Source organism: Bombina bombina, chromosome 3 (genome assembly GCF_027579735.1).
Source record: "Bombina bombina isolate aBomBom1 chromosome 3, aBomBom1.pri, whole genome shotgun sequence".
NCBI lineage: Eukaryota > Metazoa > Chordata > Amphibia > Anura > Bombinatoridae > Bombina > Bombina bombina.
In genome coordinates, this window is record NC_069501.1 from 223,673,053 (window position 1) to 223,688,934 (window position 15,882).

The 15,882-nt window shown below is 37.7% G+C and overlaps 1 protein-coding gene across 9 annotated transcripts in view; it reads left to right on the top strand.

Moving 5' to 3' along the window:
• The window catches only part of MYO18A (myosin XVIIIA), a 527,256-nt gene that overhangs the window by 258,190 nt on the left and 253,184 nt on the right, over positions 1 to 15,882 (top strand). For all 9 annotated transcript variants that reach the window (XM_053706173.1, XM_053706175.1, XM_053706166.1 and 6 more), the window contains 2 exons: positions 5,118 to 5,183; positions 11,348 to 11,476. In XM_053706173.1, coding sequence (XP_053562148.1) covers positions 5,118 to 5,183; positions 11,348 to 11,476 — 195 coding nt within the window. The remainder of the gene's footprint in view (positions 1 to 5,117; positions 5,184 to 11,347; positions 11,477 to 15,882) is intronic.

Genomic DNA, 15,882 nt, shown 5'->3' on the forward strand with positions numbered 1-15,882 from the left:
TTCAGGATGTTTTGGATAAAGGTTTGTGTGCAAGTTCCTTGAAAGGACAAATCTCTGCTCTTTCTGTTTTATTTCACAGAAAGATTGCTAAACTTCCTGATATTCATTGTTTTGTGCAGGCTTTGGTTCGTTGGTATCAAGCCTGTCATTAAATCAATCTCTCCTCCTTTGAGTCTTAATTTAGTTTTGAAGGCTTTACAGGCTCCTCCGTTTGAGCCTATGCATTCTTTGGACATGAAACTACTTTCTTGGAAAGTGTTGTTTCTTTTGGCCATCTCTTCTGATAGAAAAGTTTCTAAATTATCCGCTCTCTCTTGTGAATCTCCTTTTCCGATTTTTCATCAGGATAAGGTGGTTTTGCTGACTTCATTTAAAGGGACATTATACACTCATTTTTTCTTTGCATAAATGTTTTGTAGATAATCTATTTATATAGCCCATAAAGTTTTTTTTTAAATTAATGTATAGTTTTGCTTATTTTTAAATAACATTGCTCTGATTTTCAGACTCCTAACCAAGCCCCAAAGTTTTATGTGAATACGCTCGACTACCTACTCCAGCTTGCTCCTGTTTGTGTAAAGGGTTTTTTCATATGCAAAAGAAGGGGGAGGGGGGGAGTGTCTTATTTGTCACTTGCAGTGGGCTTTCCAGCTACCTTTTCAACAGAGCCAAAATGACAACTTCTAAGTAAGTTTTTAAACAGTTTTATACTGGATTTTTATATCAGTATCTGTGCATATTATTCTTTATAGTAGTGTCTATTACATGCAGTTATATGAAAATGAGTGTATACTGTCCCTTTAAATTCTTACCTAAGGTTTTGAATTCTAACAACATTAATAGAGAAATTGTTGTCCCTTCCTTGTGTCCTAATCCTAAGAATTCTTTGGAGAGATCCTTACATTCTTTAGATGTGTTAAGAGCTTTCGTCAAGCCCCGCCTCAGAGAATTACAGCTCATTCTACTAGATCAGTCTCCACTTTGTGGGCTTTTAAGAATGAAGCTTCAGTTGATCAGATTTGGAAAGCAACAACTTGGTCTTCTTTGCATACATTTACTAAATTCTACCGTTTTGATGTACTGTATTTGCTTCTTCGGAAGCAGTTTTTGGTAGAAAAGTTCTTCAGGCAGCTGTTTCAGTTTGATTCTTCTGCTTATGTTTTAAGTTTTTCTTTTCATTTATGAGAATACACTTATATTTTGGGTTGTGGATTTTTTTTTTCCAGCGTAAAATGGCTGTTTTTGTTTTATCCCTCCCACTCTAGTGACTCTTGCGTGGAGTTCCACATCTTGGGTATTGCTATCCCATACGTCACTAGCTCATGGACTCTTGCCAATTATATGAAAGAAAACATGATTTATGTAAGAACTTACCTGATAAATTAATTTCTTTCATATTGGCAAGAGTCCATGAGGCCCAACCTTTTTATGGTGGTTTTGATTTTTTTTGTACAAAGCACAATTATTTCCAAATTCCTTTGTTGATGCTTTTTTACTCCTTTCTTTATCACCCCACTACTTGGGGTGTATTTATAGGCATTTTGAGGTTTGGGAAACTTTGCCCTTTCTGGTAGGATTGTATATCCCATACGTCACTAGCTCATGGACTCTTGCCAATATGAAAGAAATTAATTTATCTGGTAAGTTCTTACATAAATTATGTTTTTGTTCCCTTTTCCTGTAATTTAACTCTTAAAATTGTTGATTTACTTATCATAGAATGAACTATTTATTTTTATAATTCACTGTAACGGCTTTTTACCATCACTTTAAGTTGCCCTTTATCTGTTCCCCCTGCTGAAGAGACAGATATAAAACAGGTAGTACAAGAGACTGTCCTAACAAGGCTGTGTAGAAGATAGGATAATTTAACCCTTTGATGACCGGTTTAATATGTCTACATCGGAACAAGATTCCAATGTAAATAAATTGAAATCTCGAGATCGTGCATGCGATCGCGAGATTTCAAGGATGGGATCGGGCCAGCGGGGCATCCATATGACAATAGGATTCCCTCCAGACCGCAATCTATTTTGGAAGCGCCATTGGCTTTAGTACAGCTAAGCAGCTAGGACGTACCATGCTGTCCTTATGGCGCTAAAGCACAGCACAGTTAGGAAGGCATGGTACGTCCTAACTTTGTTAAAAGGTTATAGTTTTCACACATCTTTGTTTACACAAACAGAGATAGATAGAAAACTACTTCAAACATGGGGGCACTAACTTTAGACACTAAACCTTTTTTTCAATATTTAAACAAAAAATGTAATTGTAAAAAATCTACATATTATTTTAAGGCTAATCTTTGCATTGAATACATCATTATGTCTAGCACGTATTCACTGTTTAACATAGAGTTAATATAGTAGCACCGTATGCGTTTTTTGGTACATACAGGCAAGCCCTAGTTGTAAAGTATGCCAATTAGAGCTGGAGTAACAGACTGGTACAGAGTGCATTTTTTAATATTATAAACCCTGCTTTTTAGTATCCTAACCATGGTAGGATGATGATCAGACTGGCACCGGATTTTGATCTTGTAGCATATGGATAATATAGTGCAAACCACCACACAGATTTGCCAGTCAGAGGCACTCTATGCTGAGGTTACCACTGGGGATTGGTAAAAGGTGCCATTCTATGCTTTAAAATGCTTGGTTTTAACAAACAAACTAAAATAAAACCTTAATTGATTTCAATAAAGGAATGTGCAACAATAGTAACAACATAATTCTTTCGATCATATAATAAAAACAAAAATGTTCAAATGTAGCTACTAGGGTGAACCAGAACTTTATTTAGCAGCAAAATTATCAGCTATGTGGTGCACCCACTAAAGATGCAATATTTTAAATATAGCTGCAAGCAGCAATAGAGGGGGCCAAGCGCATTGCTTTTACAATGGCATACAAGCAGCTAAGTCACAATGTAAAGCTATAAAGCAAGTTTTTACAGTTCTACCATAAGCAAATGCAAAGAAAACACATTTTTTCAAGATGGCTTCCACACCATATGACTAATACTTTCAACATGAACTGATGTAACTCTAGGTCACAATATATGGTTTTACAGCAAATTTCACAGCTTTAAAGGGCCAGTAAGCCTAGGAAATAATGTTATATAATTCTGCACTTGTTAGATATTTAGCAAAGAAAACAGAACACCGCTCCTGAGCGCATCTGGGCACGCTGTCTAATCGCAGCCAGCCCGATCGCCCTATTAAACTCAATGTAGCTTGCTCCCACTACCAAACCAGAGCAGGAGCGAGCTACATTTATTTTAATAGCGCGATCGGGCGCGCTGTGACTAGACAGCGTGCCCGCGCGCATACATTGTATATAACTAGTATAACCATAGGTAAGTTTACATTATGTATATATTTACACGTTTTTAAGAATTATTTTTTGGAATTAACTAATTGAATGACAGACTGAGAGAATACTTCCAAATGACAGATGAAGGGTGAGTGCCAACTTTTGAGCTGGAAACAGAGAGGCAGAAAGTAGGAAAAAAGGATGTTTAAGAGGGCCACAAGACTTCCAAGTTACCTCCCCAGTTAGGAATTATTCAAAACTACTTATGATCATGGACAGACATCGGAGTCATAAATTAAGTTTATATCAGAAAGCTCTCAAAATGGATGTGAGCTACCCACGACTGATATTTCTGGCAATTACTATAATATTGGTGGGATATGGCTGATCTGCTGGATGGCAATTACTGGAATTCAGGTGGAATAAAATTATTAGAATGAAAAATAATTACTATTTAATAAAAAAAAGAAGATGGAGGGGGAGGAAGACAATCAGTGATGTAAGTCCATCTAAAGGAATTGGTAAAACTACTATAAAGACAGGTAAAGGGAAGAACATATTTTTTATTTTTTATTTTTTTTTAAATACTTTAATTCCACTATTTCAAGCCAAGACTATACCAACCTCTGCTGGCTTTAGAATGGAAGCATCTTTCACTAAACAGCCCGTTGGGCGAGAGGAGTTAAAAATACAATCTAGCTATACAGTACTACGCAACGTGCGGAGGGAGATTGTAATTTAACTCCATCGGTTTTGACTGATGTTCAGCCAGGCACTGTAGGGAGTTGCGGCGCAACGGGGGGGGGGGGTGACACCATCAGAGGAGATTAATTCCTGCTTGATGGTGTTAAGGACCACCAACATCTTCTCACGGACCACTGGTTGGCGACTGCTAGTCTACTACACTGTAATATAGTTGAAAAGTGTAAAAAATAATGCAGAAAGTGCAAAGTTACGCAATTAAACTTTGATAAAAAGGTTAATGTCTCGCTGCAGCCATGTTGATTATGGAAAAATCGCAGTTTGATCAAACTTGGTAGAGGACCCTGCAAGGAGCACGTGCAAAGTTACGCTTCGTTGCACTTGGCGGTTTCAGAGAAGAAGACGTTTGAAGATTGTTGCAAAATTCAAGATGGCTGCCACATCATATGACCGGGGCATATGAGCAACAGCAAAGCTACATCGTAGCAGCAGTGAGCACAGCAAGTTTCAAAGTTGTAACATAAGTAATTCCAGAGCAGTAGAGTTTAAAGCGTTTGTCGAAATTAGTTGCAAAAAACAATATGGCTGCCAGACCTTGTTACCTATGAGTTAATGTCGCATGAGATGCAGCAGAGCAGTAGGCTGTTCCAGCATACCTGATTTCAAGAGCTTTGCACAAACAGTTAAGCAGTTATGGGCAATTGAACAAAAAGCTTGGCGGAATAAAAAGAAAATAATAATAATCCTGACAATAATAGGTTGTCCAGCACTATGTGCTTGGCCACCTAAATATCCATACATTTACTACATCTGTGTCAGTACAATTTCTTAAAAAAAGCACAGATTATGATTTGCCCCTGTTAAAGTTCTCTCCACTTTTTGTACTAAATCTTGGTTGGAAAAATAAATAAATAGTGTGAATGATTAAATAGTTGAGACCAGCATTCCCCCAAGGCAAACAAATACCTTCATGTTCTAGACAGGTTGGTGTTTCTGTGACAATGTTTTCTTATTTACAGTCTGTATTTCTGTTGGATTTTGTACAATACAATTGTAACATCTCAGGAACTTTGCCATCTTTTTTTTTTTTATTTCCCACAGGCTGTAGAAGAGCTTTTAGAAGCATTAGACTTGGAGAAGAGCAGTTATCATATGGGCCTGAGCAGGGTAAGTTCCACTTGTTTTTATTATTATTTATTGCATTCATGGCCATTGCTCTAAAACCATTTATTTTTAACCAGTACTTTAAAATAAAAGCATTACACAGTTCTGCCCCCCCTAAAAATGTATTTAATGCCGCTCTTGGTGAATATTTAGTGATGCTGTTAAAATAAAAGTTACCATGTAATAAAGTATAATGCAAGACATCCCACTACAGTTGGCAAAGTCCTTATTTATGGCTTTATGCTTTTATGTACATAAGTAACTCTTTCTAACCAGGAGCAATTCAAATAGACATTGTAGACACGAAAAATGTTCTTTATTAAACAATTTATTTAAAGGGGTGTAGAAAAAAGGGATATCTGCATTAATGTACAAAATGAAACCTACAAAGGCACCTCCTTGTGCAGCACAACTAATATTATTGGTCAGATGCCAGTGAACTAAATATTCTAACAAAATTAGCGCACCCAGTATGATGCTAGTAGCACCAACTGGACTGATCGCAGCTGATTGATCCTCTGTAAGCTGCTAGCGCGATATACTCCCCTCTCCGTCAGTTAATGCAGTGATTTTCAACCCTTTTTTTGCCGTGGCACACTTTTTTTACATTAAAAAATCCTGCGGCACACCACCATCCCAAAATTTTACAAAATCACACATTGTAGCCTAATACAGTGTGTATATATATATATATATATATATATATATATATATATATATATATATATATATATATATATATATATATATATACACACACACACACACACTGTACTGTCATGCCATGCCTCCTACAAACTATACATGACATATTGACATTCATTCACAAACGATCATAATGGTTGTCTGTGAATGAATGTCAATATGTCATGGTTGTAAATGATGCCTGATGAGCCTGTCACATACCTCCCAATATTTCAAAATTTTAAAGAGGGACACCCCCGCTTGCTGGAACTGTTCTGGAGGAGGAGCAAAGCTGCGCCAGCATGCACGGGGGATTGAAGTGTTGCGGCGTGTAGAGCCGGCACTAGACACGTGTTGTGGTGGGTGGGGGTTCCTTCCAAGTGTGAACACGGTTGGGGGAGCGAGCTGCCACTGCGCTGTTACCCTCAGTCATCATCTCACTCAAAATAAAAAAACAGCCCAGAATAAAAAACAAGCAAAATGTAAAAAATATGTCACACTGTTGTCAGTCTGCCACAGCACACCTGAGGATCTCTCACGGCACAATAGTGTGCCATGGCACACTGGTTGAAAAACACTGAGTTAATGGATCTGCTGGATAATCCTCTATGGATAGTTAGTGCAGTTTACTCCCCTCTCTGCCTGCTGCTGGATAAATATACACTATCTCACAGTGCGACAATTAGTATAAAAATGCAAACATCTGTGGTATGAAACACTTTTTTAATAAAAGTGAATAAAAAAACACTGATCAGAGAGTTATACATCATTGTATGTTTTCTATGCCAACGTGCAGTCTAAAGTGTTTAAAGTCAGAATTAATTGTTCATAATTCAGATACAGCGTAAAGTTTAATAAAATTAGTTGTTGTTTTTTTAAGGGATACTGAACCCAAATATTTTTTTGTGATTCAGATAGAGCATGCAATTTTAAGCAACTTTATAATTTACTCCTATTATCAATTTTTCTTCGTTCTCTTGCTATCTTTATTTAAAAAAGAAAGTTGAGAACCTGGACAGCACTTGTTTATTGGTGGATGAATTTATCCACCAATCAGCAAGAACAACCCAGGTTGTTCTCCAAAAATGGACCGACATCTAAACTTACATTCTTGCTTTTCAAATAAAGATACCAAGAGAATGAAGAAAATTTGATAATAGGAGTAAATTAGAAAGTTGCTTAAAATTGCATGCTCTATCTGAATCACAAAAGAAAAAAATTTGGGTTCAGTGTCCTTTTAAATTAAAAAACCACCCCAGAGCAGAACAAAAAGGAATGCCTCTGAACACAATGTGTATGGGAAGAAAACAATGTTTATGCAAATGTTATTAAAATGTAACCTTTATTGTAGTTGCTTAAAATGACAGCAAAAGAGAGAAGAAAGCAGAATCTGTTTGCTGCCCAGTAAAATTAAAAGCACTACGGTACTGGTGCTATGTTTAGACTTGTGTTAGTTTTATAGGTGAATAATAAAGCTTTGCTGTAAATGTTACCAAAATTAGTCATATACGTTAGAGTACTCTACTGTATACATTGAAAATACGGTGAGCAGCTTGCTATATTGAACAAAATATTCACATAAATGGTAGTATTTGACAAATGTCAGTTATAGGTAATTGGTCATTTTAAACCTGCTGGCAGGACCTGGCTTGCAGAGAAATACTTAAATAGTAATGCAGGAATAAATGAATGTACGTTTTTTTACCCATAGACATTTAGCGGTCATGGGATCTCGCATAATGACGTTTCAACCAATAACCATACATGTCACTTACCAGCAAATGACCAATTGGAATCAAGGGGAGGGATCACCTATATTGTAAATAGGACTCACTGCCAGCCCTGTATACCCCTCTGAGGAAGTGATAGTGAAACACGACTGCGTTAGGGGATTTCTCTTGTTTTTTAACTTGCTCGCTACTGGTCATTATTAAACAATAGACTTGGGGTATATTTACCTTAGTTTAATCTCTTCATTCCTGGCAGACAGCCAGGGTAGTGAGTAACGTTAACATTTCTTCATATGGCTACGCTAGTTATCAGCAAACATACTGAACTTAGTCTTTCATAATAACAGCCAAATTTTGTTCAAAACTAGTATATATTGGCCGCTCCATGTAGCGGCATAACTTTGCTTAAAAATATACACACTTGCGGTCAGTATATAGATTTGCAATATATTAACTTCACACCTCTAAATGTCTATGGGTAAAAAAACGTACATTCATTTATTCCTGCATTACTATTTAAGAATTTCTCTGCAGGCCAGGTCCTGCCAGCAGGTTTAAAATGACCAATTGCCTATAAATGACATTTGTCAAATACTACCATTTATGTAAATATTTTGTTCAATATAGCAAGCTGCTCACCGTATTTTCAATGCATACAGTGGAGTACTTTAACATATATGACTGTAATTTTGGTAAAATTTACAGCAAAGCTATATTTCCTTTTATTAAACATTATTCACCTATAAAACTAACACAAGTCTAAACCTAGCACCAGTACTGTAGTGCTTTTAATTTTGCTGGGTAGCAAACAGGGTATCTGCTTTTTTCTCTCTCTTGCTGTCATTTTAAGCAACTACAATAAAGGTTACATTTTAATAACATTTGCATAAACATTGTTTTCTTCCCATACACATTGTGTTCAGGGGCACTCCTTTTTGTCTCACCCTGCTCAGTTTTAATAAACTGTTGTTTATGCCTATGCACAACTATTTTTTTGGCCCATAACTTATTAGACAAGGCTTAAAAATAGCAATTCATATACATTCTTTGAATTTCAGCTACTCTCTTTGTTGAATAATTATTTAATTTGTTGAAAGTTAATTTCCTTGAGAGCATACTGAGGTAGCCTTATGAGGGTGTCTTGTGTATGTATATAAAATGATGTAAGCTTTAATCTTTCTGCAGTTTTGGTGTGTACACACAATCACCCACCCACTGAACTTTTTGCAAACAGGCACCATTCAGAAGCTGTATTAACTAAGCCAGAAAGCTTAGTCTATCATTGGCTCCTAGGGGAGCACTGAAGTGGCTCCGTGCTTCATAAATACTTTTATTGTAAAAAAATAATGTTAGATAACATTAGTTACTTAAAATTGCAAACAATGTCAGTTTTTATTCCAGAACTAATGGAAAACATGTGATGTGTAAGAATTATATTCAGATGACCAAGGGAGGGAGAGTGGAGCGCTAACAGTTCCACTTACAGTTGAAAGGCTATTTAGAGCTCCTGTGTACAACACTTTCTCATTAGCTCTTTAGTTTGAACCACTACATAATGGTAAATATACATTGTATGTGCAGTTTAAAACCTGTACGAGTATTGTGGTATTAGCACAATACAAAGACGGTGACAGCTAAGCATATGACACAACCTAAGAGCACGTGGACGACCTGCTACCATGTTGTTTCCCCTCTCATGCCCTGTTAATGTTACATAAACCAGCAAACCCTACAAATGCTTTGTGCCTCTCTCCTTGAGCTTTGCAACCAACTTTTCAAGTAATTCTACGCATACATTGTTTACAGCAGGTTTCTCCAATTCTGGTTGTTTATTAGAGGAGTGATATTAAGACACACAAATCCTTTTCCTTCTTGTACAAATATATGTATTTAATGTAGGCCTATTCAGACAGTTTGAAGTTGAGAAGGAATCAGATTGATTAATCTTCATCACAGGCCAGGATTTCAGCTCAAATTATTTAGATGATAGAACCTGGTTATCTCACCTCCTGTATAAGTAAAGATATTTCTAAATTATTTTCGGTTTTCCAGTCTCAAGGACTGTAGATGGATGTCCCTGATCTACAGCAGCAGGCTCTGGAGATTTTTTACTTGTTCCATATTTCACACCAATACAATGCAGAAGTCTCATGCCATTCATGGCCTTACTCAGTGCTTCCTAGAGTTGGCACAATACAGCGCTGGGCCTATTGTGGCTTGTATTATGTGTAGACCAGGCTTTGCATCCCACATGCAGAATTCCTCATGCAAATGAGTCAGGGAATACAAGCAAGGCTCAGTGAGCTTTGTGTCCTGTTGATTAACACATTCAGATGTTTAGTCATCATGAATTTTGCTGAATGCTCTGGGATAATAGTCATAGCCTTATGTAATGTCCAGGAAGGGGTTAATCTACGGAGTCCAGGATTGCCAATGGTTGTTACATTTGTGATAATGGCAAGGTCACTGCTGCTTTGGGGAGAGCTTCCATCTCATTGCATAAACAAAAATGTCTGTTTATTCTTTACACATTTTAAACTGCTCTTTATGTGAGAGAAGTAAGAGATCAAAATGAATGACTGTCATTTTTGTTATGATTGCAATCCCTTCCTTACAGCCTAATGCACTAACAACACTGGCCTTTGCTGGCTATGTAAAGCTTTGCTTTTGCTGGTCTTTGAAACGGCAGCAGTGCAAGATATAGGAACAGGAAGCTGTTGCATCTCACTGTCATGACCCAGTAAGGTATAAATGTGAGTCTGGCATAAGGTTTTCTTCGTTAGAGACAAGACTGCGTTGTGCTTTTAAATAGATAGGTTTAACTTATTAGATGTTTGAAATAGCAACTGTGTCTGTTATAAGGACACACATGAGTTAAATGCACAATAACAAGAATACAGATAAGTTATATTTAGATACCCACTTTTATCTATTAGTATATTACACGTCACTCAATGCAGTTTTAAGAGACTTTGCACAATTTGATAATGGATGTAAATTGGAAAGTCTTTTTGTATGCACACCTTTAAAGGGACACTGAACCCAAATTTTTTTCTTTTGTGATTCAGATAGAGCATGCAATTTTTAGCAACTTTCCAATTTACTCCTATTATTTTTTCTTCGTTCACTTGCTATCTTTATTTGAAAAGGAGGCATCTAAGCTTCATTTTTGGTTCAGTACTCTGGACAGCACTTTTTTATTGGTGGATGAATGTATCCACCAATCGGCAAGAACAACCCAGGTTGTTCACAAAAAATGGGCCAACATCTAAACTTACATTCTTGCATTTCAAATAAAGATACCAAAAGAATTTAGAAAATTTGATAATAGGAGTAAATTAGAAAGTTGCTTAAAATTGCATGCTCTATCTGAATCACAAAATAAAAAATTTGGGTTCAGTGTCCCTTTAAGCACCAGCTCCTACTGAGCATGTGCAAGACTTAATTGTATACATATGAATCCGTGATTGGCTGATGGCTGTCACATGGCACTGGGGCTCGGCAACTTGAAGTAAAATTTGAAATTTGTTAGAAACAAATCTGCTGTTCGTTTAAAATTCAGTGCAAGTGCTATTGAATTGTCTTTTTATTATGCACTAGTTGAGTATGCAGTTCCACCACATATAATTGTCCTTTAATATCTCCATACTCCAACTAGACCTGCTCAGATATAGGCAGCTATCATGTCTGATGTGTTACAGAATTGTTTCTCTGTTTGCCATACTTTTTTTTTTTTTTTTTTTCTTCTCTCAGGTATTCTTCAGAGCAGGAACATTCTCAAAGCTTGAAGAACAGAGAGATGAGCAGACCAGGAGTAATCTCACACTTTTCCAAGCTGTGTGTAGGGGTTACCTGGCACGACAGCAAATCAAGAAGCGAAAGGTACATTTACATAGAATCATTTCATTTTATTGGTGTTTCCTGAGAAGCAGCTGCAGCTTTCCTCTGTTAGGTAACCTAAAATGGTAAACTAGACACTTTTTATACAAGACTCCAGTCTGCTGTCAGATGGGGGGGTTTCCTTGAGAACATCAGCTTGAGCTGGGAGGGACCAATCAGTCCTTAGCTGAGCTGTGTAAGAAGAGGGTCAGGATGACGAGAGTCTGCTGACAGCTGAGGTAAGAGCTGACAGGGTGTGTGGTTATCGTCTCCTTATCAGAGCCCTGCAGTTTAGGATGAATGAGCGTTGTTGCCTTTACACTTATTCCATATTTCAACTTTAGTTATTCTTAGAAGCGGGCAGTTCATTTTCTAAAATATAATTATCCTATAATTTTTCTTATGTTTGCAGGGAGTCCAAAATAATACTTTCTTGGTGTTTATTTTGCTTTGAATCCTGTTAAGTGAATATGCAGGTTGACTGTCAAAGTCTTTTTTTGTTTAAACGTTTGAAGTGTGCAGTGTAACAAAGAACACTTGTTAGTAATGTATCTTCGTTACGAGAAATTTCACTGCAATGGGGTGTTTGTTGTATTGCAGCTCAGGGGTTAATTCTTTTATTTTGTGTTAGTCTATGTTTTTGTTTTCCTCCTAGTTTGTATTTTTATCAGCTTTTGTGACTTATTAAACGTTTTAACTTTCTATCTCAATACTTTGTTTCAAAATGAAATGTAACCTGTTAGTTTGTGAGCATTTGATAACTTTATTTTTTTGTCAAGAGAACATACATTTCTAGATCAAGTCTGAGAACTTTAAAAATATATTAAAGGGATAGGAAAGTCAAAATTAAAGTCAAAATGATTCAGAGAGAGCATGTCATTTTAAGACACATTTAAATTCACTTCTATTTTCAAATGTGCTTTGTTCTCTTGGTATCTCTTGTTGAAAAATAATACACACACATCCTACACTAGTGGGAGCTAACTGCTGATTGGTGCGTGCACACATTTGTCTCTTGTGATTGGCTCACTAGATGTGTTCAACTAGCTCCTAGTAGGGCAATGCTGCTGCTTCAGCAAAGGATAACAAGAGAATAAAGAAAATTTGATAATATAAGTAAATTGAAAAGTTGTTTAAAATGGTATGTTCTATCCAAATAATGAAAGAAAATGTTGGGTTTTTCGGGTTCCTTTAAATGATCTATAAAACAGTTTAATGAGTCATTGTACTGTAAAATGTTCTCCCATTTAATGTGTTCTTATTATATATTTTATCTGTTGGGGTGTATTAGTTTTTCATATAGGTGGCGAGAGTCCACAAGCTGTTATTGATGGGATATACATTCATGCCAGGAGGAGGCAAAGTTTCCCAAACCTCAAATGCTTATAAATACCCCCTCACACATACCTCAGTTTAACTTAGTGGCATGGAAATTAAACGTGTGTGTTTTTTTTCTCTCCTTTGTTTTTAGTTTGTAGTATGAAATATCGGTTTTACCTGTTGAAATTACCATCTATACTGAAAATTTCTATACTGTAGTATTGGCTATAGAAAAGCTACGTAAGCAAGAGACAGCAGCAGAGACCAACACTTTGAAATCGTGTTCCTGTAGCCACTTTGACTACAATGAAATTTTACCACCTGCTTGCCAGAGTGCATTGTCCCTTAGAGAGCAATGAAATGGATTACAAAACAAATGCACAGGTGAAACGTGCATCTTTAAAATTACTTTTATTTCTAATGTCAGTGAGAGTCCACGAAATCCATTCATTACCTATGGGAAATACTTCACCTGGCCAACAGGAGGAGGCAAAGACACCCCAAATAAATCATTAAATATCTCTCCCGCTTCCCCTACCCTTCCAGTAGTGGTTGGCAGAGAGAGGTGCTCTGCTGAAGATTCTGATTTTATTGTCCTCAATGGATTGTTTCCTGCAAGAGAGAGCAGGGGAGTTGTAAAGACCCATATAATTCTCTTGGTAGAGTTTTGGTGTGCACTAGCTCTGGATATAGCAGTGAAGTTCCCATGCCTCCTTCCAGCTTGTCTGAGCTATCCTCCCTTTATAGGCAAATAGTGTTAGTTACACTGATTTTCCTTTATGTTTTAGGTCCCAGTCTGGATGAAGATTTACTCTGTCAATTAGGTAAGTCCCGTCTCTCCTTACTCCTCATTTTAATGACTTGTCTGCATACAGGGGGCAGTGGACGTTGTTACAGGGTATTCTGGATAATTTTTGGGGTAATTTAATATTTAACCTTGAACAGATTCTGTAGCATGTGAATGAAAACTGGGACATAGCTGACTGAGACCTCAGGAGGAGGTAATCTGCAATATTTTTCCTGAGGGTGGTATATAACACCTTATATGCAGCACCGGGTCCTCCGACTTGGCTTGCCATTCGGATCTGGTGGACTATATGTAATACTCCGTTGGGGTCATTCACTGAATCGCACATGTAGCGTTCTTAAAAGAGGGGGTAAGATTTTATTTTTTAACTCCTCAGCAGGATCGTTGCTCGTTTTAAGTGCCATCTGTGTAATATTTCCGGCAGTATCAGGTCCATTCTTCTCCCCCCCCCCCCCCCCCCCCCATGCAGGATGGTCAATTCATGACCAGCATAGATCTGAAAGATGCATACCTTCACATTCCTATTCACCGAGATCATTACCAGTACCTACGTTTTGCTTTCCTGTACAAGCATTACCAGTTCATATCTCTTCCATTTGGTTTAACTACGGCTCCCAGAATCTTGACAAAAGTTCTAGAGATCCCCCTTGCTGTAGTCAGACTACAGAGGATTGCTGTGGCGCCATACTTGGATGACATTTTGGTTCAGGCACCATCTTTACATTTAGTGACATCTCACACAGAAGAAGTTACTCTGGTATCTTCGGATGCATGGCTGGAAAATTAAATCTGGAAAAGTTTCCTTCACCCCCAACACAAAAGTTAAGTTTCTTGGGATCATAATAGACTCTATCAGCATGCGTATCTATCTCATGGGTCAATGCAGGGAGAACTTCTTCAGTCCACTTCTCGGACTTCGGTGGCTCAATGCAATAAGGTGGTAGGTCTTATGGTGGTGGCTTTAGATGCTATTCCTTTTGCTTGCTTTCATCGGAGACCTCTACAGCTATGTATGCTCAAGCAATGGAAAAATCATTTAGACCTGTCTCGGGTAATATCTCTGGATTCAGAGATGAGTCTCTTTCCTATTGTCTGCCTCAGGAAGCCATTCTCCAGGGCATGTGTTTCCTACACCCATCCTGGGAGGTCTTAACAACAGTTGTGAGTTTGACAGGTTGGGGTGCTGTGGGGGGTTCTCTGAGAGCTCAGGATACCTGGCACCCAGAGGAAGTGATCCTACCAATCAATATTCTGGAACTGAGGGCAATCTTCAGTGGTGGCCCCAGTTGTATTCTGTCCATTTTTATTTGATTTCAGTTGGACAACATCACTACGGTGGCCTATGTCAATCACCAGGGCGGAACTTGCAGTTCTTTGGCAATGCGGAATGTGTCTCGTATCCATCAATAGGCAGAGACATATCAGTGCCAAATATCAGCCATCCATTTTCTGAGTAGACAGACTCTGCACTCTCTGGGGAATGGTCACTAAACCAGAAGGTATTTCTCCAACATAGGTGTGTCCGGTCCACGGCGTCATCCTTACTTGTGGGATATTCTCTTCCCCAACAGGAAATGGCAAAGAGCCCAGCAAAGCTGGTCACATGATCCCTCCTAGGCTCCGCCTACCCCAGTCATTCTCTTTGCCGTTGCACAGGCAACATCTCCACGGAGATGGCTAAGAGTTTTTTGGTAATTTTAAAATAGTGCTGGTATGTACTATTTACTCTGAAACAGAAAAGAGATGAAGATTTCTGTTTGTAAGAGGAAAATGATTTTAGCAACCGTTACTAAAATCGATGGCTGTTTCCACACAGGACTGTTGAGATGAATTAACTTCAGTTGGGGGAAACAGTGGGCAGACTTTTGCTGCTTGAGGTATGACACATTTCTAACACGACTTGGTAATGCTGGAAGCTGTCATTTTCCCTATGGGAACCGGTAAGCCATTTTCTTAGTTTAGTATAAGAATAAAGGGCTTCACAAGGGCTTTAAAGACTGGTAGACATTTTTCTGGGCTAAAACGATTACTTTATAAGTATATTTAGTGGATTATAACTATAAATAGTTATTTTAATCTTGGGGATGTATTAAAAAAACGGCAGGCACTGTATTGGACACCTTTTTCACTGGGGGCCTTTTCTAGTCATAGGTAGAGCCTCATTTTCGCGCCACTAATGCGCAGTTGTTTTTGGAAAGCAAGGCATGCAGATGCATGTGTGAGGAGCTAAGAACCACTGAAAAAGCTTATTGAAGGCGTCATTTGGTATCGTATTCCCCTC